The sequence below is a fragment of the Ahaetulla prasina genome, chromosome 15 (assembly GCF_028640845.1).
Source record: "Ahaetulla prasina isolate Xishuangbanna chromosome 15, ASM2864084v1, whole genome shotgun sequence".
Classification (NCBI taxonomy): domain Eukaryota; kingdom Metazoa; phylum Chordata; class Lepidosauria; order Squamata; family Colubridae; genus Ahaetulla; species Ahaetulla prasina.
In genome coordinates this window covers 11506888-11531278 of record NC_080553.1, presented here as the reverse complement: position 1 = coordinate 11531278, position 24391 = coordinate 11506888, and the positions used below count along the sequence as shown (strand labels likewise).

At 46.7% G+C, this 24391-nt stretch overlaps 1 protein-coding gene and 3 gene segments (V, D, J or C); all 4 read left to right on the top strand.

Moving 5' to 3' along the window:
- The first annotated feature begins 17 nt into the window (after window positions 1-17).
- On the top strand, window positions 18-8147 carry CHCHD10 (coiled-coil-helix-coiled-coil-helix domain containing 10). The gene is made up of 4 exons (XM_058158653.1): window positions 18-176; window positions 5313-5541; window positions 6488-6638; window positions 7944-8147. Exons 1-4 carry the CDS (start codon window positions 136-138, stop codon window positions 7961-7963), a joined length of 441 nt encoding a protein of 146 aa, XP_058014636.1. The 5' UTR covers window positions 18-135; the 3' UTR covers window positions 7964-8147.
- Window positions 8148-10058: 1911 nt separating this feature from the next.
- Window positions 10059-12540, top strand: LOC131185518 (immunoglobulin lambda variable 5-37-like). The segment is given in 2 exon segments: window positions 10059-10929; window positions 12021-12540. Coding segments are annotated over 2 exon segments (480 nt in total).
- A 1123-nt stretch (window positions 12541-13663) lies between these two features.
- LOC131185855 (immunoglobulin lambda variable 3-9-like) lies at window positions 13664-17730 on the top strand. The segment is given in 3 exon segments: window positions 13664-14831; window positions 15388-15729; window positions 17645-17730. Coding segments are annotated over 3 exon segments (474 nt in total).
- Window positions 17731-18853: 1123 nt separating this feature from the next.
- Window positions 18854-22564, top strand: LOC131185890 (immunoglobulin lambda variable 6-57-like). The segment is given in 3 exon segments: window positions 18854-18982; window positions 21246-21451; window positions 21632-22564. Coding segments are annotated over 2 exon segments (390 nt in total).
- The last annotated feature ends 1827 nt before the right edge of the window (window positions 22565-24391 follow it).

The following is a 24391-nucleotide window of genomic DNA, read 5'->3' as shown; positions in this document are numbered from 1 at the left end:
TTCTTTGAACCACGTGGGGGGTGGTGTTCCAGAACGCGATTGCGTCACAGGGAGTTTCAAGGAGATTCCGGGCGTCTCTTTCCCAGCTGCTGCCGGAGCGAAGCAGCCGGTGCAACCGCAGCCAGCGACCTCGACATGCCCAGGGGCAGCCGGAGCGCGCCGCCTCGCCCGGCCAGGTAGGCAGGACGGGGGGGAGAAGGTAGCCCACCTGCCCACCTTTCGAGTGGGCTAAATAAAAGGACACCAGCTTTGCTCCTGCCACTCTTTCGCTCCCCCACACGCTCCCCCCCCCGGGTAGGAGCCCAACGACTCCTCTCCAAGGTCAGAAGGCAGGAGAAGCGCTCTGTGCATGCTCAGGAGCCCTGTCTTGGGGAGGACAAGAGGGGGGGAATCCTTGTGTTTAAAAGGCCACGGGTGGGGGTCTCAGCTGACTTCAAAAGCTTTTGGAGTTTCTCTCTCTCTCTCTCTCTCTCTCTCTCTCGCACTGTTCCCTCCGAGGAAGGGAGACAAGGAGCGCTCTGTACATGCTCAGGAGCCCCGTCTTGGGGAGGACAAGGGGGGGCGTCTCAGCCGACTTCAAAAGCTTTGGGGGGTTTTCTGTCTCTCTCTCTTGGACTCTTCCCTTCCGAGGAAGGGAGACGGGGGGCGCTCTGTGCATGCTCAGGAGCCCCGTCTTGGGGAGGACAAGGGGGAAGGAGAAGTGGGGGGTCTCAGCCGACTTAAAAAGCTTTTGGGGTTTTCTCTCTCTCTCTCTCTCTCTCTCTCTCTCGCACTGTTCCCTCCGAGGAAGGGAGACAAGGAGCGCTCTGTGCATGCTCAGGAGCCCCGTCTTGGGGAGGACAAGGGGGGGGCGTCTCAGCCGACTTCAAAAGCTTTGGGGGTTTTTCTGTCTCTCTCTCTTGGACTTTTCCCTTCCGAGGAAGGGAGACGGGGAGCACTCTGTGCATGCTCAGAAGCCCTGTCTTGGGAAGGACAAGGGGGGAGTCCTTGTGTTTAAAAGGCCACAGGTGGAGTCTCAGCCAACTTCAGAAGCTTTTGGGCTTCTCCCTCTCTTTAGAAAGGGGCCTCAAGGACTCTTCCTTCCAAAGGAGGGAGACCGGGAGCACTCTGTGTATGCTCAGGAACCCTGCCTTTAGGAGGACAGGAGTTGCTTTTATATAAAAAGGCCACGGGTGGGGGTCTCAGCTGACTTCAAAAGCCTTTGGGGTCCTCCCTCTCTCTTGGACTCTTCCCTCCGAGGAGGGGAGAGGAGGAGCACTCTGTGCATGCTCAGGAGTATCTTTTGGGGGATTTTAGTTTGCTTTATTAGAAAGGTAGAGGTTGTACAGAATTAAGGATTGTAAAAAAAAAAAAGAAGTAAAGTTGTACAGACAAAAATAAACAGCTGGTGAAAATAGAAGGTAGGAATATTGAGGCCTTAAGCAGGAGACCTATACTAAGGATTAGAACCGCTGACCTTTCTGATCTACAAGCTTAGCGTCTTAGTCACTGAACCACCTAGTCAGACTAGTGATAGTGAAAGGCCCTGGTGATTTTGTTTTCCAAAGAAAGATCAAAAGAAAAACAACGTAGGCGTGGTTCAAGAGGACTTTGATGCTTCAATTAGATCTTGCTTAATTAGATCTCTTCGGGATTCAATATCAAGTTCTCTTCTTCCTCACCCCCCCATCTCATTTTTGGCCCCCTGGAAATCCCTCTTTTGCTCATTCCTACTCCGAATGAATGGCATCTCCAGGTCTTAATATATTTGATATTATTACAACTTATATTTTTCCCTTAGCATACACAGTATGTCCTCCTTTCCCTTTTCCTCCACAACAACAATCTTGCGAGGTAGCCTGGGCTCAGGGCGAGAGCATCTGTGGCTGAAGGCGCGAGGAAGATATCCGTCCTTGCTCAGTGACAAAAATAAGGTGGCAAAGTCTACTTAAAGCTCCCCAAAGACGCTTCCAAGCAGACGGATCAGCTTAAAGCTGTCCAGTCTTATTTAAATCCTGTTTGTGTGTGTGAGAGACACACACACACTCGTTGTGGGAAGAAAAGGCCAAGCCTTAGCATGTGGGCGGCCAAAGATCTTGAGAGATTGCAAAGTCTCCGATGGAAAAATTAAAAAAAAAAAACACCCCCTGAATTTTGCTCAGTTTACCTGTTGAAAAAGACAAGACACCCTTTGAGTGGCTGTGTTGTGCAGGACTAGGATTTACTTTGAGAAAAAGTTTGGAAAAGAATGTCTGTTGGGATTCGCATCCAGGTTTTATTTGTCCCAAAGTTGCTTTTCCAAAAGGCAACTGGACTTTCTTGGTTGTTGTTTTTTTCCGCCCTTGAAAACATTTCTCATCCGAATCGGATTAGGAAAATATTAGAATGTGCAGAAATGAACAGATTAACGCTTGCAATTAAAGAAAAAGAACAAACTGAATATTATATGATATGGGGATTATTTTATCAATGGTTAGGGAATAAAAATGGAAGTTGGAAATAAAAGAAGGAGATTAGAGAATAGTAGAAAATATGTTAAGACAGAGATGTAAACAATATATTATTATGACTATTGGGATTATTATGCTTAATATGCTGAGAGCATATGCACCAAGACAAATTCCTTGTGTGTCCAATCACACTTGGCCAATAAAGAGTTCTATTCCATATTATAATATTTTTATTAGAAGATACGTCAAGAGGGAAAAATGAATAAGTTTACTATGTTCAGCGTTACAATTGTAAGATCCGAGAATGAATATCAATGTAATGAATGCTTTTGTAAAGCTTGACGGTTATTGTACAGAGATATTTGTACCCAGACGACACGCCGTTTAAAGGAAGATGGAATGTTTATATTAAAATAATAATAATTAAAAAAGAAAACATTTCTCATCCAAGCAGCTTCTTTAGTTCTGTAGAATAGAAGCAGAATGTTTTCAATGTGGAAAAACCAACCAACCAACAAACAAGAAAGTCCAGTTGGAAAATTACCTTTGAATCGTTTGGAAAAACAGGTGACCTGGGTGGATTATGGGTGAATAGAAAAGTAGATTTATTCGTTCAGACTTGTTGCCTTCTGGATGAGTCAGCTAAAAAGGGAATCGAGAGGAGAGGTCAGGTGAGACGGCCGAATATAAGCTGTCGAACCAAAAGCCACCAGGGAGGTGGAGGTTTTAGTGCTTGCTCAGCCACAGAGACTTCCTGGGCGATTTTCGCCAGCAGCCAAAAAAAAAAAAAAAAAAAAGCGAATACAATCTTTGGTTGTAAAAACGGAGGCATCGAATCAAAACCACAGAAAGTCTTAGTAGCGCTTTATAAATCCGTAGTAAGGCCACACCTGTAAATACTGCATCCAGTTTTGGTCATCACCACGTTACAGAAAAAGATGTTGAGACTTTGGAAAAAGTGCAGAGAAGAGCAATTGTTGTTGTTAGTTGCGAAGTTGAGTCCGACCCATCGTGACCCCATGGACAACGTTCCTCCAGGCCTTCCTGTCCTCTACCATCCTCCGGAGTCCATTGAAGCTCACGCCGACTGCTTCGGTGACTCCATCCAGCCACCTCCTTCTCCGCCGTCCCCTTCTTCTTTTGCCCTCCCATCGTTCCCAGCATTAGGCTCTTCTCCAGTGAGTCCTTCCTTCTCATTAAGTGGTCAAAGTATTTGAGTTTCATCTTCAGGATCTGGCCTTCTAAAGAGCAGTCAGGGTTGATCTTCTCTAGGACTGACCGGTGGGATCGCCTTGCAGTCCAAGGGACTCGCAGGAGTCTTCTCCAGCACCAGAGTTCAAAGGTCTCGATTCTTGAAGAGCAATTAAGATGCTTAAAAGCCTGGAGACAAAAAAACACATGCAGAGATTGGGTATGTCTTGTTTAATGACGAGAAAGGATTAGGGGTGACGTGGGAGCAATATTCCAATATTTGAGGGGCTGCCACCAAAAAAAAAAAAGTGTGTGTGTCAAATTATTCTACAAAGCACCAGAAGGCAGGACAAGAGACAATGGATGGAAAACTAAGCAAGGAGAGAAACAACTTGGAATTAAGGAGAAACAGTGAGGACAATTGTCCCCAAAAGTGCTTTTTTCATGAACCTGGATGATTGAGAATCTCTACAGACTTTTAGTGAGGACAATTAACCAGTGGAACAGCTTGCCACCAGAAGTTGTGGGTGCTCCATCACTGGAGGTTTTTAAGAAGAGACTGGACATCCGTTTGTCTGAAATAGTACAGGGTCTCCTGCTTGAGCAGGGGACTGGACTAGAAGACCTCCAAGGTCCCTTCCAGCTCTATTCTGATTCTGATTCAAGATGGTGAGTTCTAGTCCTGCCTTAGGCATGAAAGTTGATTGGGTGACCTTGGGCCAATCAGCAGGAGACTGTGAATTCTAGTTCCACCTTAGCCATGAAAGCTAAGCATGATTTGGACCAATCAATTAGGAGACAGTGAATTCTAGTCCTGCCTTAGACATGAACGTTGATTGGGTGACCTTGGGCCAATCAGCAGGAGACTGTGAATTCTAGTTCCACCTCAGCCAAGAAAGCCAACTGGGCGACTTTGGGCCAGCCTCTCTCTTTCAGCCTAACCCACCTCACAGGGTTGTTGTCGTGGGGAAAATAGGAGTAGGAACAACTGTTGGATATGTATGCCCCCTTGAGTTATTTGTCAAAACAATCCAATGCAAGATACAAACAAATAAAATAAAGATAAAGGTAAAGGTTCCCCTCGCACATATGTGCTAGTCGTTCCCGACTCTAGAGGGCAGTGCTCATCTCTGTTTCAAAGCTGAAGAGCCAGTGCTGTCCGAAGATGTCTCCGTGGTCATGTGGCCAGCATGACTCAATGCCAAAGGTGCACAAAACGCTGTTTCCTTCCCACCAAAGGTGGTCCCTATTTTTTCTACTTGCATTTTTACATGCTTTGGAAACTGCTAGGTTGGCAGAAGCTGGGACAAGTCACGGGAGCTCACCCCGTTACGCGACGCTAGGAGTTCAAACCGCTGAACTGCCGACCTTTCGATCAGCAAGCTCAGCGTCTAAGCCAACTGAGACATCGAGTCCCTGTGAGCCACCGTGTCCCAGAAAATAAAATAAAATAATATATAAAATAATATAAAATAAAATAAAATATAAAGTAAAATATAAAATAAATTAAAATATAAGATAATATATAAAATAATATAATATAAAACAAAATATAAAATAAAACATAAAATAAAATAATAAAATAAAATAATAAATAAAATAAAATAATAAATAAAATAAAATAAAATAATAAATAAAACAAAGGCTACAAAAACTCACCTTCTCTTTTTTCTCCCTCTCCCTCCATCCCAGCAATGCAGTAGCTTCTCATGCTCATCCTCCTGCTCATCCTCCTCCTTCCGCCATGGCCGCCCCGACTCAGCCTCAGCAACCTGGCTTGATGGCCCAGATGGCTACCACAGCAGCAGGGGTGGCCGTGGGCTCCGCCGTGGGCCACGTGGTCGGAGGCGCTCTCACGGGAGCCTTCAGTGGCGACAGCAGCTCCTCCCAGCCCGACAAAGTGGTTAGCAGCCCTGTCCAGGTAAGTCTCACATTGGAAGAACTCCGGGACCCTGTTCCCACAACACGTGTAACGGACTCAGGTCTCACCTGGTCAACCTTCACGCAACATGGAGTCATGGAGTAGCGTTGGTGGGGTCTGCTTTGGGAGATTGTAGGAAAGGAGGAAGGGGACATTGGGAAGGTGGTTCTCGTGATGCAGATGCTGGATCTTGTTGTGTCTGCGCCCCCCGAGCCGGGCCCCCTGCCAGAAAGTGACTTGGAAAGTGAGGGGGAAGGGCCATCAGGACTTACCTTGGGAGCACCGGCTTCCCTGGCTCAGCTCCAGGAGCCAGAGGCAGGCCAGGTGGAGGAGATAACAAGGCCTCCGTCCCCTGACTCTTCCCCCCCCAGGCCAGACCTCCAGACCCAGCTGATGGCAGTCAGGCCTGGCTGGACCCTAGGTTTTGTAGGCAGGAGAGGAGGGAACAACAGAAGCAGGGATGGGGCAGGCCTAGGAAGTGCTGAGTCATGGAGCCACACCCCACAGGATATAAAACCAGCGAGGGCTGCTATGCCTCTTCGTAGCAGGCAAATCAACTGCTTGACTAGAGCTGAAGTACTATTTGTTCCTGGGTTCCTGATTCCTCATCGGCATCAAGGGAGATAACAGAGTCATTTGGCATACGCTTGCTAGTTTGCTGCCAGAGCTGATAGTGCCGGCTAATTAAGACATCGCTCGGACGGAGGCAAGGGGGGACAGAACATACCTGAACTGGGAAGTCTCAGAGAAGGTCCTTGGGGGACCTTGAGTTAATTCAGCGAAAGAGCCAGCTGTCAGGGTCCCAAGTAACACAACCCCAAACGAAAGAACTCCGAGGCGCTAGAACTCCTCAAAAAACATTTCATTAAAGATAAAGGTGTTTTTTTTTAAAAAATAGCATTTTTTTAATTGCTTTTTCTTCTGTCTCTTCCTTGGCTGCCTCTAGGAGACCAGGCAGATACCAACCCACCAGCCATCTCAGTATGGACCTTGCCTGTACGAGATGAGGCAGTTCCTGGATTGTGCGACCAACCAGAGTGACCTGACCTTGTGCGAGGGCTTCAACGAAGCCTTGAAGCAATGCAAGCAAGCCAGCGGTGAGTATTACCACGATGGGGGAGAAAGGTGACATCTTGGTGAAGGAAGGAAGAGCAATAGCCCTTAGACTTATATGCCGCATCACGGTGCTTTGCAGCCCTCTCTAAGAGGTTTACAGAGTCAGCCTCTTGCCCCCCAACAATCTGGGTCCTCATTTTACCCACCTCGGAAGGATGGAAGGCTGAGTCGACCTTGATCTGGCCAGGATTGAACTCCTGGCTGTGGGCAGAATTAGTCTGCAGTACTGCATTCTAAGTACTGTGCACCATGGATGGATGGAAAAGGAAGGAAGGAAGGAAGGAAGGAAGGAAGGAAGGAAGGAAGGAAGGAAGGAAGGAAGGAAGGAAGGAAGGAAGGAAGGGAGGGGAACAGCAGTAGCAATTGTCCTTAGACCTATATACCTGTGAAGCGGTATATAACTCTAAGTGCTATTGTTATACCACTTTATAGCTTTCTCTAAGCAGTTTACAGAGTCAGCCTCTTGCCCCCACAACAATCTGGGTCCTCATTTTACCGACCTCGGAAGCATGGAAGGCTGAGCTGGCCAGGATCGAACCCTTGGCAGTTGGCAGAATTAGCCTGCCATACTGCATTCTAACCACTGCGCCACAACGGCTCATGGAGGGAAGGGAAGGGAAGGGAGGAAGGAAGGAAGGGAAAGGAAGAGCAATAGCAATAGCACTTAGACTTATATACCGCTTCATGAAGCTTTACAGCCCTCTCTAAGCGGTTTACAGAGTCAACCTCTTGCCCCCAGCAATCTGGGTCCTCATTTTACCCACCTTGGAAAGATGAAAGTCTGAGTCAACCCTGAGCTGGTTGGAATCAAACTGCTGGCAGTTGACAGAATTAGCTCTCTTTCTCTCTCTCTCCCTCTTTCTCTCTCCTTCTCTCTCTCTGAAGTTCCTTCCTTCCTTCCTTCCTTCCTTCCTTCCTTCCTTCCTTCCTTCCTTCCTTCCTTCCTTCCTTCCTTCCTTCCCTCCCTCCCTCCCTCCCTCCCTCCTTCCCTCCCTCCTGTTGCCCCTTCCCTCTCTCCCTCCTTCCCTCCCACCCGCCCTCTTTCTCTGTCTCCTCCTTCCTTCCATCCCTCTCATTCTCCCTTCCTTCCCTCCCTCCCTTCTCTTTCACTTTCCCAAATAACATCTGAAATGATAGATCTTTACTTGAGAGGGCAGACATTCCATTCCTCTTCCCTGTCCATCCTTGGATGCAATTCAGGGCCCAGTTCAGCCAGTGTGTCCCCATCGCTTTTATGAAACCGTCTTGCAGGTTGACGTCAACTTGTCATGTCTTTTTTTTTGCAGGTGTGGCTTCCCTTTTGTGAAGCAATGAAGAAAGGTCAGCACCGAACCACAAGGAGACAAGAGCATTAGCAGAGAATCTGGCCAGCTCAATCTGGCTTTCTCAGTTGTAGTTTTATAAGCAAGGGAAGGATTTAAAATGCAAAGGACAAATTGATTTTTGTACAGAGGAAAGTCAAATAAAAGCAGATGGTTTATTTAAAACTAGCACCTGAATGCCTGTTTCTGTTTGTTTAAGTCCGGGTGAATCGGGTTGATGTGTACCGTATTTTTCGGAGTATAAGAGGCACCTTTTTCCCCCCAAAAAAGAGGGTGAAAATCTGGGTGTATCTTATACTTCGAATGGAGCTTCAGAAAAAAAGCCCCAAACGGAGCTTAGGAAAAAGCCCGAAATGGAGCTTCAGAAAAAAAGCCCCAATGGAGCTTCAGAAAAAAAGCCCCCAAACAGAGCTTCAAAGCCCCAAACGGAGCTTAGAAAAAAAGCCCCAAACGGAGCTTAGAAAAAAAGCCCCAAACCGAGCTTAGAAAAAAAGCCCCAAACGGAGCTTAGAAAAAAAGCCCCAAACCCTTAGAAAAAAAGCCCCAAACGGAGCTTAGGAAAAAAGCCCCAAATGGAGCTTTAGAAAAAAAGCCCCCAAACAGAGCTTCAAAGCCCCAAACGGAGCTTAGAAAAAAAGCCCCAAACCCTTAGAAAAAAAGCCCCAAACGGAGCTTCAGAAAAAAGCCCCAAACGGAGCTTCAGAAAAAAAGCCCCCAAACGGAGCTTCAGAAAAAAGCCCCAAACAGAGCTTCAAAGCCCCAAACGGAGCTTAGAAAAAAAGCCCCAAACGCTTAGGAAAAAAGCCCCAAACGGAGCTTCAGAAAAAAGCCCCAAACGGAGCTTCAGAAAAAAGCTCCAAACGGAGCTTCAGAAAAAAAGCCCCCAAACGGAGCTTCAGAAAAAAGCCCCAAACGGAGCTTCAGAAAAAAGCCCCAAATGGAGCTTAGAAAAAAAGCCCCAAACGGAGCTTCAGAAAAAAGCCCCAAATGGAGCTTCAGAAAAAAAGCCCCCAAACGGAGCTTCAGAAAAGAAGTTCCCAAACAGAGATTCAGAGGCTTTTTTTTTTTGAAGTTCTGTTTTGGAGGCTTTCAGAGGCAGAAAAATGTTTTTTTCTGAAACAGAGTTTCAGAGGCAGAAAAACAACAACAACAAAAAAGCAAGGCATAGAGCTCACAATCAAGGAACGCGGCTCTCCTGAGCTCTCTTTTTGCTGGCAGAGGCACCGCGGGCCAGTCCTTTACTGTTGCCAGGGTGGCCCCATGGGCCTTGAGTTTGACACCCCTGGTTTAGTACAATCCACTGGAGAGTGCTTCCTTTTCCAAATTTGCAAGATATGGGAATTGAAGAGGGCGGGATTGACCAACTCCATAATTAAGAATGTGGCAGCAAAGGAACTTAAGAGAGGAGTGAGCCACTTTGACCCATGGGTTGGAGTGTTCTGTCTTCGTTCCCACTTTGGAGTAATGAGCTGGCCTACGGCCAGTGGAATCACGGCTCCTATCAGTCCTGGCCGAGAAAACGCAGCTGCCTGCCAAAAAGTTCAAACAGATTAAGACTTCAGCCCACTTCGAAACGATTCAGCTAATTTGCTTCCCATGGAACTGAGAGCAGTCGCAAAGCTCCTTATATATCCTGTGGGGTGGAGCTCCTGCCCCACCCTTCCCTTTGATGATGCCGCCTCTCTAATCTTCTGAAGCGCGGATCGATCCAGGCTTGATTAGTATTATTATCAGTTGCGTCTGAAGGCGTAGCCTGAGGAAGGGAGGAATCAGGGGATGTCGGCCTCATTACGTCCTCCGACTGACCTGGTTCTGGCTCCTGGAGCCGGGTCAAAGGAATTGGTGCTTCTGAGGTAAGCCTTACTGGCCCTTCCCCTTCACTCTCGGAGTCACTTTCGGGCATGGGGCCAGGTTGGGAGCTGGAGCCACAACATGGAGGTTCTTGGCTTCTCCAGCTGGGATGGGTTTCAAAACACATTGCTCCTGGTTCGCTTGTGGGTGCACACGATGCTTGATGCTCCTGCTGCCGCTGCTGCCGGTTCGCCTGATTTGAGGCGAACCGGTAGCAACCCACCACTGTTCTCCAGTACTTATTTTCTGTTGTGGAATGACCAAGAGGAACAAACGGTTGGACGCATTCCAAGTACAGGGCCTCGATTGTTATTTTTCGGTTGGTAAATGCTGGACTTCTTCAGATGTGGGAGATAACAGTGTGGGGGCGGAAGAGAGAGGAGAGAGAGGCAGAGAGATGTTCAAGCTTAACTTAATGACCCTTTGCTGGTCTTAATTTAGACCTTAGCTTATTACATAAAGCATGCAAGGGCAGAGGTGTCAGGTTAGGTCTGCCAATGCTGATCTGGGCCTTGGAGATTAGCGCTCACAGCTTGCCAAGGATGAGGTAACCTTGGGAGAAAAAAAAAGATATCCTAATTCAGGGATGGCGAACCTTTTCGGCAACAAGTGTCCAAACCAGAACGCGCGTGGATGTGCGTGCGTTCTTGTGTGGACTCGACCGATTGTGTTACTTGGAACCCTAACAGTGTGCGTGTGTGTGCGCCGGAGCGCCGGAAACCTTAAGACCAGCTGGCCGACACGCGCATGCCTGTTTTTTGGGCGTTTTCGGACTGTTTTGGGGGGGCCGTTTTCAGGCTGTTTTCTGGGCCGTTTTTGGGGAAGTTATATGCAAATACCCCAGAGATGGGAGTTCATTTGCATTCTTTTTTTTTTTTTGGGTGGATGGGTGGGTGTCTGGTCTATAATTAGTTGTATTTTCGATGTTTCTCTACCACTGCCTTCAAATCAACATTTCTATCAGAGAGAGATGCCAAAGTTGTTGTTGTCTTTTTATAAAAAAAAATAGAGATTGTCAGTTTTGCAAAACTGGTTTCTAATATGACCCTGCTAGCATCTTCACTCTTGCTTCTGGTGCTCCTGATAGCAAGCACTAGGGGTAATATTTTATGCCCAAACAGCAAGCTTTGGCTGCAAATTGCTTCATTGTTGGATGAGGGGGAGAAATGCAGGTTAAATTAACGATGGATGACTTGCCTGCAGAAGTTGTAAATGCCCCAACACTGGAAATTTTTAAGAAGATGTTGGATAACCATCTGTCTGAGATGGTGTAGGGTTTCCTGCCTGGGCAGGGGGTTGGACTAGAAGGCCTCCAAGGTCTCTTCCAACTCTGTTGTTGTTATTATTATTATTATATTATGACAGAGAGGGGGGAGAAATGCAGGTTAAATTAATTGTACTTGGATCTTATGGAACTGGCAGAGTTTAAGCCACGATCAGTTGGTTTCGTTAGGAATTGATGGACGGACAGAACCCTTTCATGCAGATTTGGGGAGAATAGACCTCGTAAGGGGCTTACGACACAAGAAGAAACAAGCTACGGAAAGGCCAAAAAAGAAAATATAGAAACATCGTAGGTCGGAGAGGGGACCTGTTTGCCCTTCAAGTTGGCCAGATGAGAAAAAGAGAATCCATGAATTTGATAACTCTACTTTGTTGATACAGGTTAACAAAACCTTGAAAGGCTGATGGTTTTGTCTTCCTTGGGAACAAGTGGGAATTGAGTTTCCAGCTTCTTAATGTTGTCCGTGGTTCCAAGGTCTTCAAGCATGGTTGGGTTTTTGCAGACCATCTCCGAGGTCATCTCAGTGGTTCTCTACAAGAGCAGCTACCACCACCATTCTTTCTACCAACTGGTCTCGGTTGAGCAGTAATCGTAAAATTACTTGGGCGACCCAAGTATTAGCTGGAGAAAGTGGGGTTTTGAGGAAGGACTAAGGGTAGGAGATTTCATGGAAGAAGAACTTGGAGTTGCAATTCTAGGTCTACCGGGCAGTGAGAGGAAACAGGGTAGCTTTTATCTCAAGAAAATCAAAGGGCAACTTGGTATCTTCTGCTGCTTGTCCAACCGAGTTACAAAGGATGGGTTCCAGGACTCCTGGCATCACAGCAACATCTCAAGAACCTTCAGAAAGGAACATCGTTATCCTGATTTATGCGGTGTGTGTGCTTGTGTCTTCCAACCTGCAGGAGATGCGACAATCTCATTCGTCCAGCCTCCCTCCGTGTCGGCAACCCTGGGAAAAGCCATTCAGATCCCTTGCACCCTTTCCGGCGACACCATCACAACTCACACCATAAGCTGGTTTCAGTATCAGCTGCCAAACCCTCCCAGATATCTCTTGTATTATAAAGATGAATCCAATCAAGGGAGGAAAACCAGTGTCTCCGATAGATTTGGGGCTTCCAAAGATGCCGGCCTGAACGCCTGTTATCTAACCATCTCGGAGGTCCAAGCAGCCGACGAAGCCGCCTATTATTGCCTATCTTCCACGGGTTCAGAATACCACTGTGCTACACACTATGGAGTGACGAAAACAAAACTCCTACCCCCTTGGGGAATTCGTTCACAACAGCTGGTAAGAGACGGCTGGCCGATGGATTCAGCTTAAGGCCTGAAGAGGTTCCCCAGCTCTGATCTGTAACGGAGTTAATTTGGGAAGCCAGTTGGCAGAACTTGTAATTCAGAGGTGGGGTTGGACTACACACATTTGCACGAGGGGTGGGCTTCAAAAATTTTAGCAAGGGGTTCTTGGCCTGGTTGCTGGGTGGGCGTGGCCATGGGGGGGCATGGCCTAGTTGGCCTCCTGCACCATGGTGCGGGGGGGGGCATGTTTTTGCCCTCCCCGGGCTCTGGAGGCTTTCCTCAAGCATCAGAGACGGTGAAAATGGTCTCCCCAGGCCCCGGAGGCCCTCTGGAGACCCGTTTCCAGCCTCCCCGAACTTCCAGTAGGCCCATTTTTTGCCATGACCTGCACTTACCTGCATCCAAAACGGGATGCATGGGGACTCCTGGGAGGGGCAAGGCAGGGTGGGCGGGGCCAGCCAGGAGTGGGATTTGGGGGTTCTCCAAACTGCTCAGAATCTTAGCTAGCGGTTCTCCCGAACCCCTGCGAACCCCCAGAAGCCTACCCCTAATTGGCCTTATGAATCCTTCTCCTTCATCTGTGAACGAGCATTAATGTTGTGCCTATGGAATTCTCGATCTGGATCCAAACTAGGTTAATTAGGGCCTCTGGTGGCTCAACAGACTAATGCAGTCTGTTATTAGCAGCAGCTGCTTGCAATTACTGCAGGTTCAAGTCCCACCAGGCCCAAGGTTGACTCAGCCTTCCGTCCTTTATAAGGTAGGTAAAATGAGGACCCAGATTGTTGGGGGCAATAAGCTGACTTTGTATATAATATACAAATGGATGAAGACTATTGCTTGACATAGTGTAAGCCGCCCTGAGTCTTCGGAGAAGGGCGGGATATAAATGCAAATTAAAAAAAAAATTAGACACGGTTCCTGTTGAAACGCACAGGGTTGGGTTGAGTTGATCGATTGGTCAATCGAGCCTGGAAAAAAGAGAAAGTCATGCGGTCACTTTCAAGGTGAGCATATACATGCAAAAACAATGTTATCTGCAAGTATCTCTACCAACTTCAGCCAACAGGAAACTATCTGTGTGTGAGGGTTGCGTCTGTCTCACCATACTTCTTATTTGTGGTTAACGGTCATTCGGATTCCGGAAACCACGGCTATTTTTGCTGCATTTGTCGCCACCTCCCACGGGAGGAAACCCTTTGTTGATCTAAACTTCTGTTTGATTCATTCAAGCTGAAGAACCTTCTCACCCAACTCAAGCCAAGATAGTGATTCAAAAGCCTTGCCACCAGGTGGAGCTCTAAGATCAAAAAATAAATTCCGGCTCCTAAGATTCCAAAAGTTGGCTTGAAACTCAACATTCAGAAAACTAAGATCATGGCATTTGGCCCTCTCAATTCCTGGCAGATAGATGGGGAAGAAATGGAGGTAGTGACAGATTTTATTTTCCTGAGCTCCAAGATCACTGCAGAGGGGGACTGCAGCCAAGAAATTAAAAGAGGCTTGCTCCTGGGGAGGAAAGCTATGGCAAAGCTAGACAGAGTACTAAAAAGCAGAGACATCACCCTGCCAACAAAAGTGCATATGGTTAAGGCGATGGTTTTCCCAGTTGGAATGGATGGCTGTGCAAGTTAGACCATAAGGAAGGCTGAGCCCCAAAGAATTGAGGCCTTTGAACTCTGGTGCTGGAGAAGACTCCTGCGAGTCCCTTGGACTGCAAGGCGATCTAACCGGTCAGTCCCAGAGGAAATCAACCCTGACTGCTCTTTAGAAGGCCAGATCCTGAAGAGGAAACTCAAATCCTTTGGCCACCTAATGAGAAGGACGGACTCCCTGGAGAAGAGCCTGATGCTGGGAATGATGGAGGGCAAAAGAAGAAGGGGACGGCAGAGAATGAGGTGGCTGGATGGAGTCACTGAAGCAGTCGGTATGAGCTTCAATGGACTCCAGAGGATGGTAGAGGATAGGAAGGCCTGGAGGAACTTTGTCCATGGGGTCGCGATGGGTCGGACACGACTTCGCAACTAACAACAACAAAGGTTCCTAAGCTTTGAGATCTACATGAACTGGTAGAAAAGGATCGATTCTCCTCTGCCTGCTGAGGTAGATGGTATCTGCAGAATACCATGGAACTATAATATAAAATATAACATATGACACTCTTAAGTCAAGGATCTGTACTGGCCCCAAAAGAAACCCGTAAAAAAAAAAACCCTTTGAGCAAAAAATTGTTTGACCCACAATCATTCCACGCTCCAGGAAGGAAGCGCCAATTTGCATACAGGACACCTTTTCTAGCCCTCACAAGACTTTAAATTGAGAAGAATGGGAGAACTTTGCCAAGCTGCTCTGGTCTCCATTCACCACCATGGCGAATTGCTATGGAGTCCTCGCTGTCCTAATTTCTTGCTTTGGTGAGCATGGGAAGGGTTGACGCTGAGTAGCGGCACTGTAACAAGAATCGGAGTTGTCCGTGTCATGGTTTTAGCCAAGGATTTTGCCTCGGTTTCCCAAAGCAGTGTTGGAGAACCAGAGTGGCATAGTGGTGAAGGTGCTGGAGTAGAAACTGGGAGACCTTTTGGTCTACTCTGATGCAAGGCATGGAAGCCAGCTAAATGGACCAGTCACTCCCTCTCAGCCCAATCTCCTTCGGGAGGTCACGGTTGGGAAAATACAAGGAGGAAGCCTTAACTATGTCTATGTCTTTCTTCTTCTTCTTCTTCTTCTTCTTCTTCTTCTTCTTCTTCTTCTTCTTCTTCTTCTTCTTCTTCTTCTTCTTCTTCTTCTTCTTCTTCTTCTTCTTCTTCTTCTTCTTCTTCCTCTTCTTCTCCTCCTCCTCCTCCGCCTCCTCCTCCTCCTCCTCCTCCTCCTCCTCCTCCTCCTCCTCCCTTCCTCTTCCTCAATTTACAACAAGACAGGATTCCTTTGCAGTCTTGCAAGGCAGGAGGTTGACCATCTCATTCTTTGCAGGTGTCTTCTCCCAGGCGCAGGTGATTCAAAGCGACCCCCTTTCAGTGGGCCTTGCAGGAACAACCGTCATAACCTGTACCCTGCAAGGCGTGGAGTTTATCAGCCCCGCGAACCCATCCTGGTATCAGCAGAAAGGAGACCAGCCTCCCAAGTTGCTCATCTACAAATCCAGGGAAAGGGCCAGCGGGATTCCCGCCCGTTTCTCTGCCGACACTTACGGCAACAGTGCCAAGTTGACCATTTCGAGTGTTGAGGAGGGCGACGAAGCGGGTTATTACTGTGCTGTGTGGCATAACGATCAGTTACACACTGTTGCCTTCAGATGCAGAAGTGAAACAGAAAGCCCTGCTCACTGCCCTATTCTATTCTCCTTTCTTCTTTCCTTATTCTATTCCTTTTTTCTATTCTATTCTATTTTACTCTATTCTATTCTATTCATTTTCTATTCTATTCTATTCTATTCATTTTCTACTCTACTCTACTCTACTCTACTCTACTCTACTCTACTCTACTCTACTCTATTCAAATTATGAGTAGTAGAAGAGGGATATTACTACAGCTAGTCCTCAATGTATGACCACAACCGGGAGTAGAATTTCTGCTGCTAAACACGGCGGTTGTTAATTGAGCAGCATCCAATTTTATACACCATTTTTGCTAGTCTTGTTAAGCGAACCACTGCAAACGTTGAGCGAATCCTGCCGTCGTTAAGCAAATCCCATTGACTTCAAGTGTTGGAAGCCGGGAAGTTTGTAAATGAGGCTCACCAGACCTTGGGACAGTGCAACCGTCATAAATTTACATGCCCCAAATTTGGATCACATGATCGTGAGGATGCTGCAATGGTCACAGTTGTGAGGACTGCTCACAAGTCACCTTTTTTCAGTGCCTTTGTAACTTCAAACAGTCGCTAAATTAGTTAGTTTACTTTATTGTCATTGCACCTCATACAACGAAATTAAATACCATTTTCAGTGTAGGTTATAACTATCAAAATAAAACACAAACACACATCCTTCGCATTCTGTACAATTGAACTGAAAACCCCTGATATTGCATTAATATTGCACTATACAGAAGAATTCAACGTAGTTGCTGCTCTGGGATAGAAGCTGTTTTTCAGCCTATTTGTCCTTGTTTTTATTGCCCTGTACCGGCTGCCAGATGGTAATAGTTCCAAAAAAAAAAAAAAGGAGTGCCCAGGATGAGATGGATCTTTAAGAATGTTTTGAACTTTCTTAAGGCAGCGGGAGCTATAAAGCTCTTCCAAGGAGGGAGAGGGCAACCGATGATCCTCTGGGCAATGACGTTAACCCTCTGGAGTGCTGCCACTGCTAATGCAGTCTGTTATTAACAGCAGCTGCCTGCAATTACTGCAGGTTCTAGTCCCACCAGGCCCAAGATTGACTCAGCCTTCCATCCTTTATAAGGTAGGTAAAATGAGGACCCAGATTGTTGGGGGCAATAAGTTGACTTTGTATATAATATACAAATGGATGAAGACTATTGCTAACATAGTGTAAGCCGCCCTGAGTCTTCGGAGAAGGGCGGGATATAAATGCAAATAATAATAATAATAATAATAATAATAATAATAATAATAATAATAATAATAATAATAATAATTGGCAAACCGTAAACATAAATGATCTGGTTTGTAAGTTGAGAACTATCTACATGTCCATCTGGGAATCCCTGAGTGATTTTACGGTTCTGCTGACTGTTTGTCCAATTCTTCTTTCCGGTCTATCTGCACCAGGGGTGAAATGCTCCCAGTTCGGACCGGTTCGCGCGATCCGGTAGCGATGAGGACAGGTAGTAAGGAGAACCGGTAGCAAAAATCCCTGGCTCCCCACCACCCCCCACGCCTTGCTGTTCTTCTTCTCTGTCCCTGAAGCACTCAGTGGTGATATAGCTGCAATCGGCCTTAAATGACTGCTGCGGCACTTCAAAGGGCGGCACTACAGCTGATCAGCACCGTAGTATTTTTAAAGAAGGTAGACCGGGGCCTGTCAGTAAAAGGCAATTGGTAGACCGGGGCCTCTATTTTTAAAGAAAGACCGGTGCCTCCCAAGTTTTGTATACCTTATTATTTTTATTATTTATTATTATTGACCATGCCCATTCAGTCACTTGACCACCAAGCCACACCCACCAATTAAGCCACGCCCACAGAACCGGTAGGGAAAATTTTTAGGTTTCACCCCTGATCTGCACCATTCAAGCAAGGCTGATAATAACAATTTATCTCGTGAAGACAAGAGAGCTGAGCACAATGATCTTACTGAACGGGAGAACTGGGACAAAACCTTCTTCATCAGTGCTCACAAGAGCCTCACTTAGTTGCAGGTGGCTGAGCATAGGAGTAACCACACGGAACAATTTTCAGTAAACCCCCCTCCCCCTCAAAAAAAAAACCACAAGTGTCTTGAAATAGAAAGTGAGTTGAACCAGCTAGGGAAAAAGTGAAGTGAGGATCTGGCAAACCGGACAAGATGAACTAAATCTTCTTCACTGCAAAGCTCAAACGACAGAATCTTGCGAGTCTCAATCTCAATCAGAATTAGAGCTGGAAAGGACCTTGGAGGTCTTCTAGTCCAGCCCCCTGCTCAAGCAGAAGACCCTATATCATGTTAACTTGCAAAGCATCCCTGATCTGCTCTCAAGTTGCCATAGGCAAGAGGGATGGGAAAACAGCGAAGCAGCACAGCAGGCAAAAAAACAAAAGTACATTCCAGACATCTCTCTCTCAAGGCTGTCTCCCAGGGTAACCCACAGCGGCCGGAGGGGAGTGATCTCTACAACAATTGCTTTGTTAGCAATTGTGACACTGATTCAGGTCCTTGAACAGATATGACCAGATGCTGAATTGAGTTTGGTCTGGAAATTTGGGGAGGGCTTAAGTGTGTTTTATCGGAAGAGCCATCTCTTTGTTTTTAGCAAAATTTACACTAACCTTGCAGTCAAGTCACTTCACTGAATTAGGAGGGATCAGATTTGGATTACCTCCCAAATGGACTACCACAATGTGCAGTAGCCCTTGAAGGGTATGCATAAGCTGAAAATTATCCAGGTTACACCTCTGTTTCCTGAGTTGCACTAGATCCTAGTAGGCTTCTGGGGGCCATTCAAGGTTCTAGTCCTCCTTCTAAAGCTTTCCTGGCATGGGGGGTAGCTTACTGCAGGGAACACCTCTTTCCAATATCTGTCTAGCTGTCCATCGGATCATATGTCCAGCCAACATACTGAAATCTGGGAATCCTAAAAACAGATCAATTCAGGATGCTAATGGAAGAGACATGGGGTTGGAGTCTCTGCCTTTTTTCTTTCAGTGGAGACTCACCAATGAAATCTCCTGCCGATCAACTCTTGTCTTTGTCCTAGAAATAGGTCTAGAGGCTTTAGAAGGGAGAAACAGGAAGGAGATTTGCATGGCTTTGCAGCCTCTCTTTCTGGCAGCTCAACTTAAGCGTTGAGGAGCAGAGGCCCACCTAGAAGGAACGTTGGTTTCAGAAGATCAGTCCTGACCTTGCCCAGTTCTCTGCCATGGCCCAACCATTTCTCTTCCTCCTCTTCCTCCTCACCTACTTCACTGGTAAAGTATCCTGCTGACTGGCAAAGATCATGCACCTTCTTCTCTTCCTTGGAACGTGTCTACTTTGCTGGAATTGTTCCCTTCTCCTTGCTCTTTTTTTCCTTTCTTTCACCTGAATATTTATATATTTACATCTGACTGCAACTCAGTTGCATTTTATTCCCTTTTCTCTGCCCTGCAGGTGCCTTGGCCCAGTTCACCCTGACTCAGCCACCTTCTCTGTCGGTATCCCTTGGAGGAACCGTCAGGTTCACCTGTACCAGGGCAGGGGGTAGCTTTTCTGACTATTATGTGAGCTGGTATCAGCAGAAACCTGGCACGAAACCCTTAGCAGTGATCTATAAAGATAGCGAGAGAGCTTCTGGAATCCCTGAGCGATTTTCTGGTTCTGTCGATTCTTCCTCCAATTTGGCCACCTTGTCCATCTCCAACGTACAACCAGATGATGAGGCTGGCTATTACTGTTTGTCTAGCGATGAGAATCTTCAGAGCACAGCGATTTCCCCTTATGGGGAAGTGTGACAAAAACCAGAAGGTGTCACAGCCTTCCTTGAACGCTTCGCTCAACATTGGTTGCAGATGGTTTGACAGAAGAATCGCACACAGCCAGGGATTGTGTTTTCTATTGTTTCAGTATCCTCTTTTCATGTGATGCCTTCTATGACCTTCCCAGCCAGCTTCTGAGTAGCAAATCCAATTGTCGTGTCCCACTCCCACTCCGATGAACGAGTCAAGGAAGTCCGTAACAAATTTGACAACGAAGCCTTTGCAGCTTGCCAAGTTCCTTCGAGGTTTATCAGGGCAGGCAGGAGTCCAAGTTGTGACTTCAGCGATGGAATCCGATAACAGCAAACTAGATGAGACTTTGCTTGACTCAAGGTTGGAATGCCAAAAGCAGGTCCTTTATATAGGCTGTGGGGTGTGGCTTCATGACTCAGCTTTTATCCAGGCCTGCCCCACCCTTCCTTCTGCTGGTGTCGCCTCTCAGATCTCTGGAAGCGAGGGTCCACCCACACTGAATTGTTTTCAGCTGGATCTGCTGTTAGCGTCTGGGAAAAGGAGGGGTCAGAGGGAATAGGCCCATTTAATTCCACCACCTGGCTGGCTTCCTGCTCTGAAGGCTGAGCCAAAGGAACACACGTTGTATGAGTGAGGTTTATCGGGCTTGTCCCTTTACTCCTGGAATCCTCTCCGGGCATAGGGCCAGGGCCGGGGGCTACAGGCATGACAGGCCGTTCATCTTCATTATTAGACTTGGAGTCTGATAAAAGGCCCGGTTGGAGATGGCCCAGCTGAGGAGAGGAGGGAGGACGAGTCACAACACCAATGTGGGAAACCGGATTGGCTTCACAAGTGTGTAATTCACGTTCAAAAAGCAGCCATCTGTTTAACAGCCATGGCAAAAGGATCATAAAATCGGTGTGACTCATGTTAGGACCGCTTTGCTTTGCAACAGCAAAAAAAAAAAAACAACTGTTTTCAGCTATGGTCATAAGTCAAGGACTACCTGCCCTGATAGTTTTCATACAACACGCTGACTCAGGTCCTTGAACAGATATGAACCAGATGCTGAATTGAGTTTGGTTTGGAAATTTGGGAAGGGCTTAGCATGTTTGATTGGAAGTGCCTTCTCTTTGTTTTTTTAGCAAACCTTACACCAGGGGTGTCCAAACTTGGTCCCTTTAAGACTTGTGGACTTCAACTCCCAGAGTCCCTCAGCCAGCAAAGCTGGCTGAGGAACTCTGGGAATTGAAGTCCACAAGTCTTAAAGGGACCAAGTTTGGACACCCCTGCCTTACACTAACCTCGAAGTCAGGTCACTTCCCTGAATTGGTGGGGATCAGCTTTGGATTACCTCCCAAATGGACTACTCCAATGCGCAGTCAATGGGATTGCCCTTGAAGAGTATATGTAAGTTGAAAAGGTGTCTGTTAATCCAAGTTACAGCTCTATTTCCTGAGTTGCACTAGTTCCCAATACGTTTCTGGGTTTCATTCAAGGTTCTGATGGACCTTATAAAGCTTTCCGGGCATGGAGGCAACTTACTGTAAAGACCACCTCTTCCCAATGGTCCACCTGCCCATCGGACCCTTTGCGTAGGATCTAGTACACTGAATCGTGATAATGCGAAAGGCAGATTGGTTCTGGATATTAAGGGAAGAGAGGTGGAGTTGGACTCTCTACCCTTCCCCTTCTTCCTTCCTCCTTCAGTGGAGACTCACCAATGAAATTTCTCACCAACCACTTCTTGTCTTTGTTCTAGAAATAGGTCTAGAGGCTTTGAACGGGAGAAAGAGGAAAGAGATTTGCATGGCTTTGCAGCCTCTCTTTCTGGCAGCTCAACTTAAGCGTGAGGAGCAGAGGTCCACCTAGAAGGAACGTTGGTTTCAGAAGATCCGTCCTTGCCCCATTTCTCTGCCATGGCCCAACCGTTTCTCTTCCTCCTCTTCCTCCTCACCTACTTCACTGGTAAAGTATCCTGTTCACTGGCCAAGATCAAGCAACTTCTTCTCTTCCTTTGAACATTTCTACTTTGCGGGAATTATTCCCTTCTCCTCGCTCCTTTTCTCCCTTTCTTTCAGCTGAACTAAAACATTTCCATCTGACCGCATCACAGATGCAATTTCATCCCTTTTCTTTCCCCTGCAGGTGCCTTGGCCCAGTTCACCATGACTCAGCCACCTTCTCTGTCGGTACCACCTCAAGAAACCGTCAAGATCACCTGTACCAGGGAAGGTGGTGGCATTTCTGGCAACTATGTGAGCTGGTATCAGCAGAAATCTGGCACAAAACCCCTGCCGCTGATCTATCAGCATACTAACAGACCTTCTGGAATCCCTGAGCGATTTTCTGGTTTTATCGATTCTTCCTCCAATTCGGCCATCTTGTCAATCTCCAACGTTCAACCAGAAGATGAGGCTGACTATTACTGTTTGTCTTATGATAGCAATTATCAGTGCACAGTGATTCCACCTTATGGGGAGCTGTGACAAAAACTAGAAGATGGCTCAGCCTTCCTTGAAGGCTTCGCTGAACACAGTTTGCAGATGGGCTTAAAAAAGAATTGCGCACAGCCAGGGAGAGTATTTTCAATATTTCGAGCAGCCTCTTTTCATGGGATCCCTTCTATGACCTTCCCAGCCATCTTCTGAGAAGCAAATTCAAGAAGAGAAGTCGGATTGGTTTCAAAACGGTGTAATTCCCTTTAAAAAAAGCAATCCTCCGTTGAACAACCTTGGAAAAAGGTGGTTAAAATTGGTGTGACTCATGTGAAGACCGCTGTCAGCTTTGGAAGCCATACTAGGCTGAAGGCTTCCATGCGCTGCCACAATTCTCCTCTGTGGGAAAAAAGGAGGGGAGGAGGGTGCAAGGAATGATGAGACATAATAACATTTTCTGCCGGTCAAGGTCAGGCTGGATTCGCATCTGGAGAAGAAGTGGCCGGAGTGACGCTTCGACATGGGACGGTTGAGGATTAGAGCATGTGACTGGCAGACGGTTCACGAGGGTGGAGATTTTGGGGTTTGTATTACTGAGGGAGGAACCCGGAATCTCCAGTTCCGATTTTCCTCCAACTGTGCCTGTTTACCTATGCTAGTAAAAAAACTTTGAAAGATGTTGGTTTCGGAGTCTTTTCTGCAGGAGGGGTTTTCTGGAACGCTGACAACCGTACTGCTTTGCAAGGAAAATCCTGGTTTAAACTGTGGTCATAAGTCAAGGACTACCTGCCCCGATAGTTTTCATACAACACACTGACTCAGGTCCTTGAATGGATATGAACCAGATGCTGAACTGAATTTGGGGAGGGGTTCATTTGTGTTGGGTGAAGCCCACCCCTTTGCTTTTAGCACATCGTGCACTAACCTCAAAGTCAGCTCACTTCCCTGAATTGGGGGCAGCAGCTGATCGATTTCAACCCCCTAACCCCACCCCATAGGGGAGTCCTAAAAATGCGATCCTATGTGAACCCCCTTTTTAGTTGCTGAATGTATGAAGGGGACCCCTAAGAAACGGATAGACACAGAAAATATTTGCATTATTTAGCAACGCCTCTTCTTGCTACTTAATATAAAAGTTGTGAAAGGGACAGTTGAAATGAAATGTTGCTTTCAGAAATATAAGTGTTGCCCACTTCTCTGCCGTGGCCCAAATGTTTCTCCTGGGGTTCTTACTCCTACCCTACTCCAGTAGTAAATTATCTCTTTGTATGAAGAGCTCAACATTTAATTCTCCTCCTAGGAACATTTCTAGTTTTGTGGCAATTTGGACCTCCCCTCTTCTCCTTTCTACCTTCCCAACCTTAATAAACTGCATTTCTGTCTGATGGCATCTCAGCTTCTCTTGGCCTTCTTACTCCCCGGATAAAATCTTCCACTGGGAAATGTCCCTTTAATTGTCAAAGGCATTTGTCTCATCTGGAGAAAATCCCAGAGCGGTTTTTCTGGTTATTCTCTCCCTTCATCCAATTCAGCCACTCGTCCATCTCCAACTTCGATGCAGAAGCTGATTATTGCTCTTGGTGCCCTGATGGGGGCCCCCAAGTCATATTGAAAAGAGAGATTGGCAAAGAGCTAAGAAAGTACCTTAACGTCCACTTCCAATCGTGGCAGGTGGCTGTGCATGCCGATTTTTAGTAAAGAATAAAAATAACAGGTTTGAACCAGCCTTGGAGAACATGGAGTGGAGATGACATAAGCGGAGTAACATGTGTGTGTTTTGTGTGATTGTGTGTGGATACTTGGTGTTTGATCCACCCTTTCATTGCCTTACAGTTCCCTTCTCTATCTTTCCTTCAGGGGAGAACTAATCCTCTACCAGACCTTAGGTGCCTCCTTTCCCATCATTTCTCTTTGGATCTTTGGAAAAGTCCAATTTCTAGGTCATTTGTGCACTGGCCCTCAGGCTCCCATACTGGGTAAGGGGCTACTGAAGACCCCATTGAAGTCATCAGTTGGTTACTGGGGAGATTCTTTCTTGATGTCTGGAGGATGTAGGGATGGATGGGCTAGAACTAACTTCAACTCTAGTCTTGCAATTGAACGTGTTTGGGGTTTTGGACTTTCCAGGTGTTGTGATCTTCCATCCTTGCTCCTGATTGTGATTGCGCAATATCCAACAGAGCCAATGTGCATTCAGGGGAAGTCAACCCTCCAATTCAAGATAAACTAAATCTACTTCATCGTACGGCTATATTAATGTAACTTTTGCAAGCCTGAAAGTAGAAACTTCCCACTTCCAATTGGTGGGGATCTTAAGGGTGGGTCTTTCCTATGATTCTTCTTATGACCACTAAGCGATTCTGGGCTCTTGATCCCCTTCTCTGATTGTTTCCCAGGCAACATCTCTTCCTTCCTTCCCTCAAGGTCAACCATGCATTCCATTACAGGGGACTTCTCTGAAATCCTGGCT

Bases quoted from the DNA above. Each gene is read 5' to 3' on its own strand.
- CHCHD10 (XM_058158653.1), top strand. From the start codon at position 136: ATGCCCAGGGGCAGCCGGAGCGCGCCGCCTCGCCCGGCCAG. The intron at 5,542-6,487 runs GTAAGTCTCACA...GGCTGCCTCTAG, and splicing joins TGGTTAGCAGCCCTGTCCAG to GAGACCAGGCAGATACCAAC. The intron at 6,639-7,943 runs GTGAGTATTACC...TTTTTTTTGCAG, and splicing joins GCAATGCAAGCAAGCCAGCG to GTGTGGCTTCCCTTTTGTGA.